The 17,269-nt window shown below is 39.5% G+C and overlaps 7 protein-coding genes across 7 annotated transcripts; 2 read left to right on the forward strand and 5 right to left on the reverse strand.

Moving 5' to 3' along the window:
- Nucleotides 1-298: 298 nt before the first annotated feature.
- GCK72_016475 (uncharacterized protein) lies at nt 299-2,696 on the reverse strand (the record flags this gene model as incomplete). Its single annotated transcript, XM_053731520.1, has 6 exons — nt 299-439; nt 917-997; nt 1,047-1,156; nt 1,522-1,924; nt 2,451-2,510; nt 2,556-2,696. The coding sequence occupies 6 exons, from the start codon at nt 2,694-2,696 to the stop codon at nt 299-301; spliced, it is 936 nt and encodes a 311-aa protein (XP_053580433.1).
- A 1,166-nt stretch (nt 2,697-3,862) lies between these two features.
- On the reverse strand, nt 3,863-5,863 carry GCK72_016476 (uncharacterized protein; the record flags this gene model as incomplete). The annotated part of the gene is made up of 5 exons (XM_003091431.2): nt 3,863-4,058; nt 4,502-4,773; nt 4,837-4,953; nt 5,002-5,256; nt 5,675-5,863. The coding sequence occupies 5 exons, from the start codon at nt 5,861-5,863 to the stop codon at nt 3,863-3,865; spliced, it is 1,029 nt and encodes a 342-aa protein (XP_003091479.2).
- A 1,489-nt stretch (nt 5,864-7,352) lies between these two features.
- On the forward strand, nt 7,353-8,088 carry GCK72_016477 (uncharacterized protein; the record flags this gene model as incomplete). The annotated part of the gene is made up of 4 exons (XM_053731521.1): nt 7,353-7,373; nt 7,433-7,549; nt 7,592-7,866; nt 7,917-8,088. 4 exons carry the CDS (start codon nt 7,353-7,355, stop codon nt 8,086-8,088), a joined length of 585 nt encoding a protein of 194 aa, XP_053580434.1.
- A 472-nt stretch (nt 8,089-8,560) lies between these two features.
- Nucleotides 8,561-9,832, reverse strand: GCK72_016478 (uncharacterized protein; the record flags this gene model as incomplete). The annotated part of the gene is made up of 4 exons (XM_053731522.1): nt 8,561-8,854; nt 8,900-9,023; nt 9,068-9,176; nt 9,766-9,832. The coding sequence occupies 4 exons, from the start codon at nt 9,830-9,832 to the stop codon at nt 8,561-8,563; spliced, it is 594 nt and encodes a 197-aa protein (XP_053580435.1).
- A 386-nt stretch (nt 9,833-10,218) lies between these two features.
- GCK72_016479 (uncharacterized protein) lies at nt 10,219-11,448 on the forward strand (the record flags this gene model as incomplete). The annotated part of the gene is made up of 3 exons (XM_003091426.2): nt 10,219-10,255; nt 10,591-11,018; nt 11,065-11,448. 3 exons carry the CDS (start codon nt 10,219-10,221, stop codon nt 11,446-11,448), a joined length of 849 nt encoding a protein of 282 aa, XP_003091474.2.
- Nucleotides 11,449-12,224: 776 nt separating this feature from the next.
- On the reverse strand, nt 12,225-14,131 carry GCK72_016480 (uncharacterized protein; the record flags this gene model as incomplete). Its single annotated transcript, XM_003091429.2, has 3 exons — nt 12,225-12,635; nt 13,210-13,616; nt 14,065-14,131. The coding sequence occupies 3 exons, from the start codon at nt 14,129-14,131 to the stop codon at nt 12,225-12,227; spliced, it is 885 nt and encodes a 294-aa protein (XP_003091477.2).
- A 347-nt stretch (nt 14,132-14,478) lies between these two features.
- GCK72_016481 (uncharacterized protein) lies at nt 14,479-16,792 on the reverse strand (the record flags this gene model as incomplete). Its single annotated transcript, XM_003091432.2, has 7 exons — nt 14,479-14,641; nt 14,685-14,878; nt 15,183-15,386; nt 15,444-15,596; nt 15,648-15,748; nt 16,488-16,678; nt 16,725-16,792. The coding sequence occupies 7 exons, from the start codon at nt 16,790-16,792 to the stop codon at nt 14,479-14,481; spliced, it is 1,074 nt and encodes a 357-aa protein (XP_003091480.2).
- Between the last annotated feature and the right edge of the window lie 477 nt (nt 16,793-17,269).

Raw genomic sequence — 17,269 nt, forward strand, 5'->3', positions numbered from 1 at the left:
TCTCATTCTATTAGCAGTCCACTTTTCGACCATCCGCGCTCTACCGAAACCGAAGAAAATTGCGTGCGAAATTGAGAGACACAGAGAAAAAGAGACATTTTTCAAGAGCATTTCGGTGGAGCTGAGTTGTAAGAAGTGTGTCGTGCTAATATCCAACTCGCTGCTTTTTTTGTTGACATAATCCTCCGTTCTCTGTTCTATATCAGATCTCTTTCTCACTTTTCAAATTCACTTATTCACTAATTTATTTAAATCTTGTCACATTTATTTACTCATTTTTATCATTTTTCGACTATTTTTATTGTGATTCTGCTGACATTAAAGTTACAGTCGTCCCAAACGTCTTGAGTTGTTCGATCAGCCACATTCCGACGCTTTGCTTGAATTCGTTGTCGATTTTCAGTAGTTCGTTAATCACTTTTTTGATACGCTTGTCGTCCTGAAAACAAGAGAGAGAGTGGAGATAAGAGAGACGCAGATTGGAGAAGTCGTGTACTCCACGTGGACATGGGGAGGCTTATTTTCAAGATAATTGGCGAAGAAAACCCTTTAAAAGTCATCAGAAGCAACGGAAAAGTCTCAAAAATTCCAATTTTCGACTAGTCCACGTACTGTGCAGATTCAATTTTTCGCAGATTTTTTAAAAAGTTTTTTGATTTTTTAAAATTATTTTCAATCAAATTGAGTCAAAATTTCAGTTTTTGTCGAAAAAAATTAAAAAAACGCGAAAAGTTTACAAAAAATTATTCGAACAATCAAAAAAAAAGTTTGAACTTTTTAAAAAGTTTCTTCTCTCGAAAAAACAGAAAAACCAGCTAAAAATCACTTTGATCATTCAAATACTCAAAAACAACTTGTCCACGTGGAGTACACGACACGTCTTCTCAATAGAGCGCATTTCCCCCACAAAACTAACCATAAAATACTCATAAGCCTCCGCTTTCCACATTGCATCCTTGATCTTTTTCATGAGTTGAGCAGGGGAACGACGCGGTTTCTGGAAGAATTAAATATCGGCTAATTTTTTTGTTGTTGTTGGGTGTTACATTTTGACGTTTGAGAAGCTCGTTATTCAACGTGACAACTCGTTCAACGTAGATCAGTGATCTCATCTCGAAGCCCGATTCAGAAGCGATCTTACGGCGACGATGGTATTCTGAAAAATGTTCTGGTGTTGACGCGCTCCGTCGCACAGCGGTCGTCGCGGACTCTACGCCTCGAAATCCTGTGGTGCTTCGAAGTAAAATCGACCGGAACACAATCGGGACGGATCAAAACTGGCACAGATAGGAACCATTGCGAGGCGAAAGGTCGTGAAAATGAGCTCCGTCGCACAACGACTTGTCAAAGGTTTTCACGTCCATTTATGGTATTTGTCAACCGCGACACGACTCAAAAAAAAACTGAAAATTAGTTCGTTGCAGACTTTGTGCACAACAATGCGAGGTGTAAGGTTCGCAACGAACAGATTTAAAAATTTTCTGAGTTGTTGTGCGACGGAGCGCGTTTTCGCGAACTTACGCCTAGCGATACCGTGCGTTATTTTCAAGCCATTAGACCCTAGAGTTGGCTCACTCTCAAACATATTCTTCATGTCCGGAATCGCCAACAACTTCTCCTCCGTCATCCTCAAAAACTGCGACGCATTCAGTTTCACGTCGTCCTCCACCGTCGTGTTGGCCATTAAATTGCGGAGCCGCGCACCGCTCACCACACATTGTCCCTTCACTCCATCCAACATTTCTTTCGTTTTCTCCAAGACTTCATTCGATTTCCGACGGTATTCTCTCATTCGAGACGCGTTCCATTTTTTCTGTTCGTCTTCTGTCATGGTGGAATCTGGCCTCTGGTACGGAGAGGTGTTGGGTTTCAGATTGTCGAGCAGTTTGATGAAATTGGCGTCGACAGAAAGGTGTTTGTAGGGCTGAAGGTTGGGAAAGTGCGCTCTACTGGAACTCTTTTGTATAGTGCGTTAGAGCGCATTTCCTACAGTGCTGTGAAGTAACATATACGAACTTTGGCCGTTTTCAGTTGAAAATGACCAACTTTGAGAGGGTGTTACAATATCACTGATTGTCCCATAAAGAAACATTTTTTATGGATCATACAGAACAAAGGTAGAGCTTCATTTCTTTAGTTGACCACTTTTTTGTGCAAACACTTCCTAGCAAGTTACAGGTCGACATAGTAATTTCTCCCTCTAATCGACCAATTTCAGTGCAAAATAGAGAAATTTTTGAGCTGTTGTCTTAAAATGACCATAACTCTCTAGGGAGTGCAAGTACAAAAAAGTTGTCAACTACAAAAATGAAGCTCTACCTTTGTCCTGTATGACCCATATAAAATTTATTTTGTGGGACAATCAGTATTACCATGACACATTCTCAAAGTTGGACAAGTTCAACTGAAAACAGCAAAAACTCGTATATTTTTTATATCCCTCTTCTCACCTCTGGCTCCTTCACTATTGGTTCAATCGGTTGCATTTGACGGATGACTTCCTCGGCTCGCTGAAAACAAAACTATATATGTAGAAAAGTTATATGATCTACGACCTCAATTGAAAACTGAAAATTCGGTACATATAACGGAAACGGTTCTGGACATTCTGGAAGTACGTCTACTGGAAGAAGTAGATCTTGTGTAGGATTCAAATCGGGTTTCAGAATCTCCGAAATGTCGAAACTTTTCGGCATGATCTGAAATACCAAAATGGTGTGGGCGGTGAAGCGCAATTGTGAAACACAGATAAAATCATACAAAAGAAGACGAAAACTCGAGGGAGAGCAACAATCCCATCACTTGATGCTCTCTTTTACACAGTCTCTTTCTCCTCGATTTACACTCAAATACCATCTAATGGTTTTTTTTGTACGACCCCCCCTCCCCCATTCTCATGATTAAAAAGTGTTTTTATATGTCAAAGAGATAAAGTTTGGGAATGCGATGAACTAAAACTTTGAGATAGTGTCATGGAGCCTGAGATTGTTAGTTTTCGTTAAAACTTATATCATAAATAAAATAAGCAAGTCTAGAGCTTTATTTTTGTAGTTGGCAGTTTTCTGATAGCTCTACTAGGTGTCGAGATACAGGCCTTTAAAGATAGGGGACTAAAGAAAAAGAAAAAATTTAGAAAGGAGAGAGCGCAGAGAAAGGAGAGTGTCTGGCTTCTTTGCGCTCTCTCGATCTCTCAGGAAAACAGAATATTACTACGGTGGCTGCAACATAAAAACATTTCACAAGGTTCCAAGGAGAGAGCACAGAGAAATCAGACTGTCTCTCTTCTCTGCGTCTCCCCTTCCGCCAGTGGCCGACTTTGAAGACGCATATCTCAAAAGCTCTCAGAGCTATCAAAAAGTTGTCAATTACAAAAATGATTCACATAAAATTTTCTACTTTCTACTAGTTCTTACATTTTTTGTATTTCTGTCCAGTTTTGAGATATAATAATTTTAAGTTAGGTCACTTCGACTGACAATGAGCCTCCAAATAGTCAACTACCAAAATAAATGCACATTCAAAGAATAAAAGTGGTTGTCGGTTTATTCAGACCCAGTGATAAAATGAACAGTACTTTATACTGTTTGGTTTTGTCTTTTTTATTGTTGCAGAGAGTCTAAACAGTCATCGGAATATTTTATTCAAATTAAATAATAAATCATTCGAATTAATTAGTTCATGTATAGTCGATGTAGACTACCTCATTGATTGTGCTGTCGAGCAGAGTTGCATGGAAGTGAAAATTTCTTATCCGGGAGTCGGAAGTCGGAAGTCGGAAGTCGGAATTCCATGCAACTCTGCTGTCGAGATATAGGAACACGTAGTTTGAGAAAAAAATTTTGGAAAAAATTCAATTACATTCCTATCGATTCGACTGGCTCATAGATTGTCCTGTAGAGATTTGAGAGCAGGTCGTTTTAGAAGATTTTCGGAATGACTTCATGAAGAGTAATGTTTCTGTGAATTTCCGACGGAATGTTGGTACGAAAAAGATGAGAGCAAGGGGATCGAGAGCTGGAAATGTGGCGACAGCGATTCCAGCAGCGTGTTGGACCCATCTGTAAGATATGAGATGAGAGGTTATATGGTATTCTGAGACTTAGGAAATTTTACTATGTTATAACTTTGAATTTAGTATGTATTGCAGTCATATGATTACAAGGTGTATGCCGTTAGCTATAAAGTGAGACATAGAGAGGAGGAGAGGGCGCAGAGAAACGAGAGTGTCTGGTTTTTCTACTCCAGGATCCAGCTACAGTAACCCTAGGAAACTACAGTAACCTGCAATGTCAATCTTCCATAACTACAGTATTTTGTTGAATCCTGGATTCTGGGGTCAGCTACATTAACCCTAGGAAACTACAGTTATCCCAAAGTTGTTAAACAACGGATTTGGGAATTCAGAAGTCAGATGTCGGAAGTCAAAATTCTCCACGATTCTGGTGTCTGACTTCTCTTTTCTCTATAAAGCAAACCCCACTCACTAAAAAAACTTCCTTACCTCCCCAAATCCAGGCCAAACACCGGTTGATACCATGCGAATAAGCACGGAGCAAAGCTGACGCATGTCGGAATCAACGCCTGCACAATAAGTGCTTTCATAAGTTGAGTCTGCAGTTTTTTCGTTTTTTCGCTCATTTCCAGACTCTGACTGCTCAATTTATGGCATATTTTGTATCCGAAATAGAAGATTAAAGCGAGAGAAATAATGGAGAGAAGTGACAAACAACCGATGCCAACTCGAGATTTGTACATCGCTTGGGGTGTTCCTTCCTGGAAATTTTTGAATTTTTTACTTCCTGGAAAATGGCACTCTATCGAAGCGGTTTGACCTACAAAATATTGAGCAATAATAATTGTGATATTCATGACATCCACTCCATGATGCTCAAACATCGATTCTCGGATATAAAGGCGTCTATCCACGTCACCACCGATATAAGCGTAGCAGTACTGAAAATTCCAAAAAAAAATTGAAAGTGCGCTCCACTGAAAACTTACAATAGTCCAATAAACTATATGAAACAAGCAATACAACACAGCCACCAGTATACCATGTGGCATGAACCAACGTGTCAAGAATTGATTGTTGAATAAAACCAAAAATCGGTAAATGAAATGAGCGTGGAGGACCGCGTAGGCGCCGGATATGAAACCACATCGGAAAGCGATGAAAAACTGATTGAACTCGGAAAACTCTTCGAAATAGCCTTCGGATACGAAGACTGAGAACGCGTACCGATGGTTGAGGACACACTGGAATTGAAAAAATAAACATTGAAACGTAAATATGCTCTAATTAACACTAATTACCCTACTTGCAAACCGGGATGAAACAAGCGGACACAAGCCGGCACGTAATTTGGTTAAAACTCATTATTATGAGCTGAAATATATACCCAAATGTAGCTCTCGACGGGTTCTATGTCCGTGACCTACTACAGGCCGGATGGCTAGTCGTTAACATGCCGTGGGCCGGGAAAAGGTGCCAAAAGAGCCATTCTAGCCAGGCCCGCGGCACATTAACGAATAGCCATCCGGCCCGTAGTAGGTCACAGACATAGATCTCGTCGAGATCTACATTTTGATATATTTTTCAGCACTTAAGACTGCGATTTCAGCGAGTTACGGGCCGGCCGGTTCTCAAGTATGCTAATTAGCTCTAATTACTTACCATCGGCACCAACATATCCATTATCGAAGTTGATATATTGAACAATGCAAAATACAGAAGAAGATATCTATAGTTACCCAACTGCAACTTTTTATCGTTCCACACAATATAGACGGTCAGTGGGTTGATAGCAAATGAACATAACGCACTGATTTTTGGGATGAGGAAGTGAGCGAAGTTGATGTACATGTGTATCAACAATGAAATTCAAACGAAGTAACTCATTCTATATACCAAAATTATTGTATTCTGTCTGGTTAGACAGACTTGTTGTTTTCAAGAATTCAGGGAAAATGACACATACAAAAAGAGGGTGTCTGGATACAAGAATCGTTCCGTGTAGTTTGGAGGAGTCACAAATCAGAAGTTTTTATAGTTTTTAGGAAGCTTCGTATCGATCATCGATGCTCAGCGAATTTGGTGGCATGAATTTGACACAGCTTATGTTTTCCATGGAGTCATATACTTTTGTTTGGTTTTGGTGTATTTACCAGTCCAGATTATGTTAATCTTGTACTGCAGCACATGATTTGGAAGCTGAAGTCATGAGAATGCTGAATCCGTTTTCGAAATTTGTCTACAACCAGGATGGACCTAGTAGATACTTAGATTATGAGTAGCCCTTCATTGAATTTCGTGCAACTAGAGGCTCAAATCTATCATAGAATGCACTCTGAAATCCAATTTCTGAAAAATACTATCTTTTACCACATGTTGAGCAACTTGCAGCAAACTTTATCTAAGTTTTTCCAATTACCGAAAAAAATGGAAAGATATGTGTCTATCCAATCGGAAATTGTAATACAACCCTATTGTTCTCATTTTTTTCCCTCCTCATTTGCTCACAAGACTCTACTCCGTCGATGTATGTCAACTGGATTCATAGTTATATTCCGAATATCGTTGCATTTTTTGCTTTCATCATAAATCCACTATTTATATATAGCATACTCAAGGATGAAATACTATACTTGGGAAATTATAAATATCTTTTGGTATATTTTGCGATTTTCAATATGTCTTGTTCGTTGTGTGATATTTTTGTGCCAGTGGTCAGTAGGTAACTGCTCGCTCTTGCACAGCAGGGCTAGGCGTAAGGTCCGCAACGAACTGCTTTGAATTTTTCCGAATCGCGTTGCGTGCGCGTCGCGTTTCATATTGAATTGCCTCAAAAACACCTGGCACTGCGCCTACCGTTGTCCGACGGAGCCCGTTTGCGCGATCTTAAGCCTCACACTGCTGTGCTCGTTTGTCCGAGAGACTGGAAAACTACCGTTATTGCGAAAACCGTACAAAAAGTAATTAGCTTTCAGGGAATCTTCAATTATCGTTACGCATTCACTATCTTCGTGGTCGATGGATTTTTCGGAACGGTATGTTGGTATGAGTTGCTGTAATACTGTCAACGTATTGTCGGTAGAGCGAACTTGCATAACCTTTGTAGCAAACTTCATTCCAGCCATCCGACTTCGGACGGTACCTCCTATCCTTTCGATGTAGCTACATCACAGGCACCTACGCAATTCTTCACTCTCATTTTGTGTATCGCTACATGACTTTAGTCAAGTAAGTTTTCTTTTACTCATTTTTCATCAATTTCCTTGTTAGCCCCACTATACTCAACAGCTATTTCCTACCACACGGTCTCACATGTTCTGTCATTTATTGTTTTGTTCATATGGCGTTTTGGACATTTGTGGTGAGTGGGGGAAAGAAGAAGTGAACTTCTGATCTACGTCACCATTTTTTTTTTCGTAGGCGGGATATTTGTCAGGAACGGATAGGAAGAAGAGGCTGATGTATGTGAGGGAGGCATTTATGAGTGATTATGGACAAGATCCGCTGGAAATGAATATTATCATTGCACAGTATAGTGTAGGTGTACTACGAAAAAGTGCAATGACCTAGCGATTTCAGGAAACCGATGACAAAGATTTTCTTGAAGCTACGTGGATTGCTATAGGAGTACTGTCAGTTGTGTCTATTGCTTCTCTTTCCATGATAATTTACTTCGGATACCTTATAATAGCGGAACTAAAAAGAAAATCAGGCATTATGAGTGTTAACACCAAAAAACTGCAAACTCAGCTGATAAAAGCACTTGTGATACAAACAATCACCCCGACTATCGCATGTTTCTCGCCTTGCTTCTTTTCTTGGTATCAACCGGTTTTTGGAATTGATGGTGGGAAGTGAGTAGTTTATAAAGAAACTCGAATTCGTCTGAAATAAGGTTCTCCAGATGGCTACAACATTCATCTTCAATTGTTATGTCGTTGTTTCCCGTTTTCGATCCGTTCTCCACTATTCTGATATTACCATCGTTGAGAAGACAGTTCAAGAAAACTATTCTACAGTTTGTGACCAAAGAAGCAACAGTGCAAAGCAACTTGCGTACTACGACTTGTTTTTAATGAACACTTATTTGTGTGTCGATTTACGGGGGAAGTAGAATTTGCGGGTCACGTATACTTGTTGTAAATGATGCTTGCTTTGGAATAAATTTGAATAAGTGCATCTGGTGCTGGAAGGGACATGAGTTCAACTTTAACTGCGTAGCGACTCAATCTATGGCAGGCGCAGTTTGGGAGAGAGCACAGACGGTTAGAGTGTCAGGTCGTCTGCGCTCTCGCCTCTAAACTTTGAAACGCTGTTTTCCCTCAGGGATTATAATTATCGAGAAAATTCCAATTGGTGAAATATGGAGTCAACGCTATCTAGCTCTTCAATAAAAAATTTTCAAGTTTGCTTTTGTTATGGTTTGACCGATAAGGAGTTGGCTTCGTATCACATACTGTTGCGATTAAAAGGCAGAAAACAAAACAAAAAAAACAATTTTATTTCAAAAAAGAACAACTTTGACGCGATTTGCTAGACAAAAAATCTTTACTTCGTTGATTCCATCTTCCCAAGAATCTCCAAAAACTCCTCTTGACTCGGCACCCGCCCGGTTTCGATCTTACTCCAGACTTGAACTCCGCCCACATAGATTTCAAAAGCTCCAGTTGCCGAGAGATTCGATTCCAGCATATTCACAAGCAGGTAGATCATAAATCCGGATGCCAATTTGTTGGAATGAGCGTATTGAAGAAATCCTGGATAGCCAAGTCCAAGAGTTTCGAATGGGTTGGATCCTGACATAATTATCACGGAGAGGACTACTTTGAGGATTCCAAGAACCTGGAATCGAAGAATCTTAAAGTGTTTCTTCGAATTATAAGCTACCATAACCAACTGAGATTTCCAATAAACTGGTGCAAAATTGTCTCCTTCAATTTGAATATCTGGATACTTCTCCCTGGCAAACTCGGAGAACTGGTTGAATGCTTTTCGATATCCACAGGAGACACTGAAAATGAGCAAAATGGGTTCGGAGAGGAAAAGGGGACAAACCAATAAAGAATCTTCAGAGTTGGCATAGCGTTTTGAATTTCAGATTCCATAGGAACTTCTGGGATTTTGCTGTCACCTCCGATATCCGTCTCAATCTTTGTCTCCTCTGCTGAAAAAGTGATTGAATTTTGGAATATTGATATTAGACAGACTTGTCACGGCCCGGTCCGATTTTTGACAAGTCTGATATTAGAGAATTATTGAGAAATAAAATAAAAGGAGCATTAAAGGAAGAGATGCAGAGAAGTCCCACATTCTAGCTTCTCTGCGCTCTCTACCTCTCTCTTTGTCAACGCCGCCTATATTTGAAGGCTCATATCTCAAAAGCGTGAAGAGCTATCAAAAAGTTATCAACTACAAAAATAAAGCTCAACACTTTATCTATACAATAAATATAATTTTGTATCAAAAATATCGCTTTTTCACTATGCTACAAGCTGTTAAAGTTTCCGCAAAAAGCGGTTACCGTAAAACCTGTAATAGAGGCGCTACAATTTGGAGAATCCTATCTCGGATGTCTTTAAAGATATGAAAATTTTTTCAACTGAAAAAATATTCTATGTTTATGAAGCTATGTTTTGTCAGTTTGCAGCATTTTGATATTTCCTTTGGGAACCGAGATACACCGCTGCGAACGGGCCCCGCTATGTGCGCATCTATTACAGGTTTTACGACATTTACGCTTCAAGCTTACATACCTATGAAAACATCACAAATTGACATGAAGAAAAATATTCCGATGATGAAAACACCCGTTCGCGACATTTTTCAAGATTTGCACTGTCTCTGTTCAAAGTTTTTCAAAGTTTCAATTCTGGCTAGCCACGTCATCCATGCTGACATTCCGAACTCCACGTTTTTCGACTTTTTGACCTTTCCTCTTCCAAAAAACACTCTAGTTTCCAAAAAAAAAGCCTTCTCAAGTTTCCACGTTCCAAAATGTTGTGGTTTCCCACCCCCCGCAGGGCACACCGGTCACAAAACTCTCCATTCTGACACAACGTCTCGTAATATTTACTCGCCATTGCTATAATACATTTTGATCCTCCGTCGGCGTCTGCGTCTCGTTGGAGTAAATAAATAGGTGATCAACGCAACGTTGAGAAGAAACATTCTTCACTCAACTATTTGCACCTTAAAAAATAATAAAGATGGCTCGGTTCACCGATAAAGTTGCTATTATTACTGGTGAGTAGACTAACGTTGGAGTTTCAATAATTAGAAATATATGTAAGTGCGCTCTATTGACAATTAAATTTTGAAATTTTCTATACTGTTCAGTATAGAAAATATTAAAATTATTATTAGCTCACCAATAAAGTCGTATATAAGTTAGACCGTCGCTGACTAATGTAAATGCGCTCTATTGATAGGAAAATCTGATAATATTTAGAAATCAGTTCGCTGAAACGCGCTCTACCGAATTCACGAAAGTTCTTGTTGGCTTTTGAGCTAAATCTAAGTACAAAAAGCGCTTTAGAATCCACATGTGCACTGTCTCTTTCCAACGATTACTTTTTTAGGTTCCTCCAACGGAATCGGTCAAGCCACTGCCGTTCTTCTGGCTTCTGAAGGCGCCAAGGTTACAATCACCGGAAGAAACTCTGATAGACTCGGAGAAACCAAGAAACTTATTCTCAATGCTGGTGTTCCTGAGGGAAATATCAACGTAGTAATCGGAGACATCACTCAAGAATCCGTTCAAGAAGTTCTCATCAAGACAACTCTTGAAAAGTTTGGAAAGATCGATATTCTTGTGAACAATGCTGGCGCAGGAATCCCGGATGCTCAAGGAAAATCTGGAGTCAATCAATCGATTGATACCTATCACAAAACTTTTGAGCTCAATGTGCAAAGTGTCATCGAGATGACCCAAAAGGCTCGTCCCCACTTGGCAAAGTCTCATGGAGAAATTGTGAACATCTCTAGTATTGGAGCGGGTCCAGCTGCAGTGAGTTTTAGAATTATATCTGCGAAAAATTACTTTTGAATTTCAGCAAGTCGCCAACCCTTACTACTCTATCGCCAAGGCAGCATTGGACCAATACACCCGTACCGCTGCAATCGACTTGGCTCCAGAAGACATTCGTGTCAATTCAGTGAGCCCTGGAGCAGTGGCAACCGGATTTTCAACTGTCTGCAGAGGACTCGATGAGCAGAAGTCAAAAGCGATGTACGACTACCTTGGCTCCCAACGTGAATGCATTCCACGTGGATACTGTGCTGGACCAGAAGATATTGCCAAAGTGATCGCATTTCTTGCCGATAGAAACGCGTCGAATTATATCATCGGACAAACTATTGTTGCCGATGGAGGAACTTCTCTCATCCTCGGAGCACACGCTCATGGATCCAGAATGATTGAAGCGATTTTTAAATAATTGATTGAATTATATTTTGGAATGTGAATTTGTAGAAAATTTGAATAAATTCGTATTGAAAATGTAAAATTTGAAAAAATTCCCGGGGTTTTCAGATGTTCTATGATTTATACGGTTCCTTTCAAGCTGGAAGCAGGGTCAAGCGGAATTCCGTCTTCCGCCTTTCGCCATTTTGAGAAAATATGTTCGCCTATTCGAATGTACTGATATTTTTTTAAGGTTTTTGCAGCAAAGCTATTCAGTTTTACCAAAAAATATATAACCTTTTTTGTGGCTTTTTACAAAAATAAGGCTAAAATCTTCCTATTAAAAAAATGTCACCTTTAGGTTTTTAGCCCTTTTTCCATTTTGGTTTCCGCTTTCCGCCTTCCGGCATTTCAATAACCGCATTTTGCTCATCATTGCTGCTCTATCATTGTAACAACGCTCTGCCAAATTTCAGTTTAAAAATCTGTTAAAAGTTTGATGGATGGAAAGCTGAAGTCCTGAGGGTTCTGAAGATATATTCAAAACTGTTCTATCGTCCATTTGAACCGAGATACAACGGTTTTAATAAGCCGTCCACAAATCGCGGATCCCGCAAAAAAGGTTTGTATCCTTAATTATAAGCTAAATTTGACAATGGATTCCGAATCCTCACAACTTCAGATTCCAATCCTGACCCACATTTACTAAGAATTTTTTCTGATGCACTGGATATATCCAACCAAACTTTCTTTTCAGAATAATTCCATATTTATTATGACAAAATGCAATATATTAAGTAAGCTCTTCATTTAGTTGCAACCCTTATCTCCCCATGCACTGATATCCTTCTCAAAGTAATGAAGATGATCATCAATTGAAGTGGTCACCCAGAGCCCATCCGAACACTTGCTGTCCTCATCTCCATCACAGATCGTGAATTTGGCTCCGTCCTTCATGTTCTCCCGGTAGTAAACCTCATACTTGTTATGATAGTATCCCATGAAATCCTCATTTGGCACGTGTGGAACAACATCTCGGTTATGGGTAACACGGTACGAATAGGCGAGTTGACCATCGTGAGCGTGAGCGTAATCCTTGTTTCCGGTACGTGGCTCTCCGTAAGTGACGAGTTTCACGCGGGATCCATCCACAATTTTGGTTCCGATGATGTAGGAAGCGGCGAGGGAAGCAAGGGATCCTCCGAGAGAGTGTCCGACAACCTGGAATAAGAAAATTAGGATTTTTCCAAAGGCTAGTTTCGAGTGTGCCCAACTTGTATCGACTGTGTAGATAAAATGTTTAATTCTATTTTTGTAGTTGACAACTTTTTGACACCTATTCACGTTTTTGAGATCTAAGCGTTTCAAGATGGTTAAATTTGTTCTGTAATTCAGTAAAAATTTCAAAAGTTTGAAAGAGCATAACTTTATTGGGTAATGTCTAAAAATTTTTAAATTTAGTTAGTTCTTTAGATCAAGAATAGGGCTACATTTTTGTAGTTGAACGTTTTTTGATAGCATTTTACACTTTTGAGATACGTGGGGTCAAAAAAGTTGGACGCTTCGATCAGGCGGATCTCAACTTTTTTTACTCAACACCCTATCTAAACGTGCTCAAAATAATCTTTCAACTAACACTCTATGTAGCTTAAAAGTCATGCTCTTTTGCATTTTGCATTTCCATATTATCACCTTTTACTGACGCAAACACAAGAGCAAATATTCTTATCTTTCAAAAAACTAATAATCTATTAACCATATACGTAATAAAAGATGAAATAAAATAAAAACTAACCCAAACTTCATATCCTGGGTTAGCAGCAAGAAGAGAGGCGACGTCATCCTTCATTCCAGCTGCCCAAACCTTCGAGAACGCATCTCCGAAATATTTTGACACCTTTCCTCCAGCAATCCACGACATTTGAGACTCGAACACACTTTTGTTAGCCTCAGAAATCAATTGGAAGAATCCTTGAGTTCCACGGAAACTGATCACAATTGCCTTGTCGGCATGAAGAGCAGCGGTGTATCCGGAGCAAACGTCGCTGTTCAAAGCGGCACAATTCTTCACGTAGATTTGACGTTTCAGTTGGGCATTTGTGAATTTCGTAGTGAGACAGTGTTGTGGGTTGGAGGAGTAAGCGGCTGAAGCCAACGCGAGCATCTGGTTTCTGGCAAATGCATCGGTGTAACTGGCGAGCACTGAAAATTGAGAAAATTGTTATGGGGATCTATAGAAAAAAAACGTGTTGGGAGAGTTCGGGTTAATTTGGCATTGAGGAATTTGGAGTTTTTATAAATGAGAGGACTTGACGCGATTCGAGCAGAGTAGAGCAATGCGATATTTAAAAAGAGCGTGAAGCGAAAGACGGAATTCCGCACAACCCTGATAGCGAGCGTTAGGCTTACGGCCTTGTGCTTAGGCTTACGGCCTTAGGCTCAGGGTTACTTTTCTGGCTTATGGTTTCAGACGGAGCGCGTTTCCGCGACCTCACGCCTCGCACTGAAATAGTAAAGACGTTCATAATTTGGCTTTAAAATTCTGAAAACTTTTAAAATTCTGACATTGTTGAATTTGTACAAGTTTTTTAGAAATCTTTTCGCTACGCAACCGCGACACGGTACCCAAAATCCTTAACCCAAAACTCACTTGAAGCCGGGAGCACGAGACCGTAAGCCGTGTAGATCACGCAGAAAAGCGTGACGAGTTTCAGCATCTTTGTTGGAGAGAAATGTGGACACAAACTGACAATGTCAGAGAAGCCGACAGGGCTTTTGTACTTTCACTGATAAGAGTTTTTGATGGCGACGACACTTTTAAGATTTCCTATTTCTTATCAGCCGGAATTTACGGAGAAAAGGCATGTTGCACACACTCGGTTTTTATGGAGAGAAAGAGATCACGAACATGTGATGTGAATTGAGTTCCGTAACGAGAATGGGCTCGTAAATTTTTATATGATGATGACGAGACACATTCTTTAGGTATAGTTATTGGAATAGAGAACATATATGTATAGAGATCGAAGAATTCAAAAAATTGCAAGTGCGCTCTACCGGCTAATCATCTTTGAGGCTTATATATTTCATGGAGAACTTGTAGCACGTTCGAGAGCAATTGAGATCCAAAATACGGGCTGTACGTTGTATTGGTAAACGGTTGGTATTTCTCAATAGCTCCACGATTCCTCTCCCACCATTTTCCCAAATTCATATCTCGATAATGTCTAAAACGTTTTTGTTTGTTTTTGTGTGTTATTTTTGGCTCACCTGATATACCCAACCTCTGGATCTAGTATAAAAGGGACATATCCGTTCTCATACTCGCCCACATCGTGTACTAACATTTGAAGGACTTTTTGATTGTTGATAATCATCTTCCCCCAGCAATGCTTTCCATCGGTACAGTTCACGGCAGGTTGGGTGGTAAGACTCCATTTTCGCGTGGGCATTTCTTCCATGATCTGGAAGTAGTGTAAGTTCTGTGACTGCTGCAATGGCGCTCAACCGCAATATTTGTCGAATGCATGTTGAGTCGCTGCGATGCCAAAACCATTAGAAACACAGAAATATTTTTACCCAAAACCATTAGAAACACAGAATAGATGTTTGCAAAAACAATGGGATATACATACTATGGTGCTGAATCAGGTATCCTAATTCACTGAGCAGCGACCTAACGATACGCAGCAAATTATTCATGGACCCAAACGTAAACGGTTTCTACTGTCTCTTTGTCAAGTTTCTTGTTATTAAAGCCGACCTCACCTGCTGATAATTAATAAACTTCTCCGGAAGCTTCTCATACTTAAATATCCACCTCTGAGCAAACATCACTGCTCCGTATTTCTCACTTATTGACTCCTGCAGAAATTCTCGAATCGTCTCCTTCTCCTCGGTCATTACTAGTCTCTCATCGATATCTGAGAATATTGTCCAATTGGCGGATAGACGGTTTCTCAGGTGGCAGTCCTTAAAAGTTTCAATGTTTGTTTAAAATTTCATTTTCAAGTTCATTTATGTACTTACTGCAATAGCCAATAATTGTTGAGACACTGCATCGAAATAAATCGATGGAATATCAATCAACTCGACTTCTTCTCGTTTTATCGCATAATGTTTTAGCAGAAACATATCATTCAGTTCGATTTCTCGAACATAGAAATAGAACTTCGAGACTCCCTGAAAACATGCAAATATCCATTAAAATTTTGTTGATCACTGTTTGCAGACCTGCAGCTTGTAATGTTCGATCATCTCGACCAAGTGCAACCATTTCGGCTCTTTTCCAAATATTGGAGCCGAACAATGTGTCAGGAATCTCTTGTAGTTTTCTGGAAAAAAATAAGATAGTGAGAAGTTCGCTGTACTGATACAACTTTTAGTGTAGAAAAATCACAGACGCCGCTACAGCAGGGTTCAGTTTACGATTAGTAAAATTCAAGAAATATCTATGGAAGCTCCGCCCACATCTCTATCAGGTAGAATAGTAAGTGCGCTCTAACCAACAATTTTGGACACTTTGAGCAGAGCATTGAGGCAGATTGTACAACAGTTCATATTAATGCAGTATGGTTTTCACAACTTTTCTCTACCGAATTACCCTTAAAATTCTCAATTTCCCACTTAATTCACTGAAATCAGTTGAGCGCGGTTGTTAGAACCTTTGTGTGCTAATTTTGAGGGTTTCCCAAAAGCAAACCAAAAAAAATTGACCATCAGGTGAACTCGAACCCAGGTACTTTTGCTGGGGACGTTATACCTCGAAAATTCCACTACGATTTTTCTCAAAAAGCTGGGAAATTGGTTTCTATAGGTTTTTAAGTGGATTTTTATGGTTTTAATAGTTTTCAAGTTATTTAAAAACATTTTCAAAGTCTGGAGCCTCTAAAAATAAATAAATAAAAGAGTCAATGCATCATGTTGCCATATACCATCGGAAAAAGTTTTACATAAAAGTTGTTATTTATAAAAATGTCAACCCTACACAATTAATAGAATTGCGCAGACACTTAAGAGAAATTCCCGATTCCTCCGCGGAAATTACTTTGTACAAAAATGTATTCGACCCACCATTCCACCTAGTAACCACCACTTGAAATTGCTCTGGTACATCACCTATCGACCCATCGGTGATCGCCACCCGATGAGTCTCTGCAGACTTTTTATCGCAGATCACAACGAACAGCGGGTAAATAAAAGCTTTCATAGGTTTCTCGTGCTCAGTACCATTCTTGTCAAAGTACCTACAGTATACGGTGAAGCTGAAAATTTACTATGGGTGGATGGTTAGTACATCACTATATATACCCGATCGGTTTCAACGCGGCTACTGAAACAGAAATCCGATTCTCCGACTCATAAGCGCCGATGAGCATTGGTGGATAGGATTCTTTGAATTTCCGAACGTTCTCCAAATAAATTGAAGAAATCCCAGAAATTGTTGAGTCATAATCGAAAACTTGAATAGAATATAGTACAGATAGAATAGCAAGAAAAGCCAGAAATAACAAAATAGAAATTTTCGATTGGGTGCTACAAATGTCTGGCATCTCTGTTTTATTTTTAATGAATGAAAAAATTTGAAATGTTGGAATCTCGTTTATTTGATCATTATTGCTATTCCTATTTGTCACATTTCTATTGGAACAGTTGGTTGCTGGTGGAGAGGGAGATATATTGATTCAATCTTTACTATTAACAAACGCAAACGGCTGTATGTTTGTTTGTCTGTCGCCGATCCTACCGCCTTTCCTACTGGACCGATTTTCTTCGAATTTAGACCAAAAGATCAGAAATTTTCTCTTAATGATGCCCGAACTTTTCTTTTTTCAAAAATATAACATTTGACGTCT

The sequence above is a fragment of the Caenorhabditis remanei genome, chromosome V (assembly GCF_010183535.1).
Source record: "Caenorhabditis remanei strain PX506 chromosome V, whole genome shotgun sequence".
In the NCBI taxonomy this organism is placed as follows: domain Eukaryota; kingdom Metazoa; phylum Nematoda; class Chromadorea; order Rhabditida; family Rhabditidae; genus Caenorhabditis; species Caenorhabditis remanei.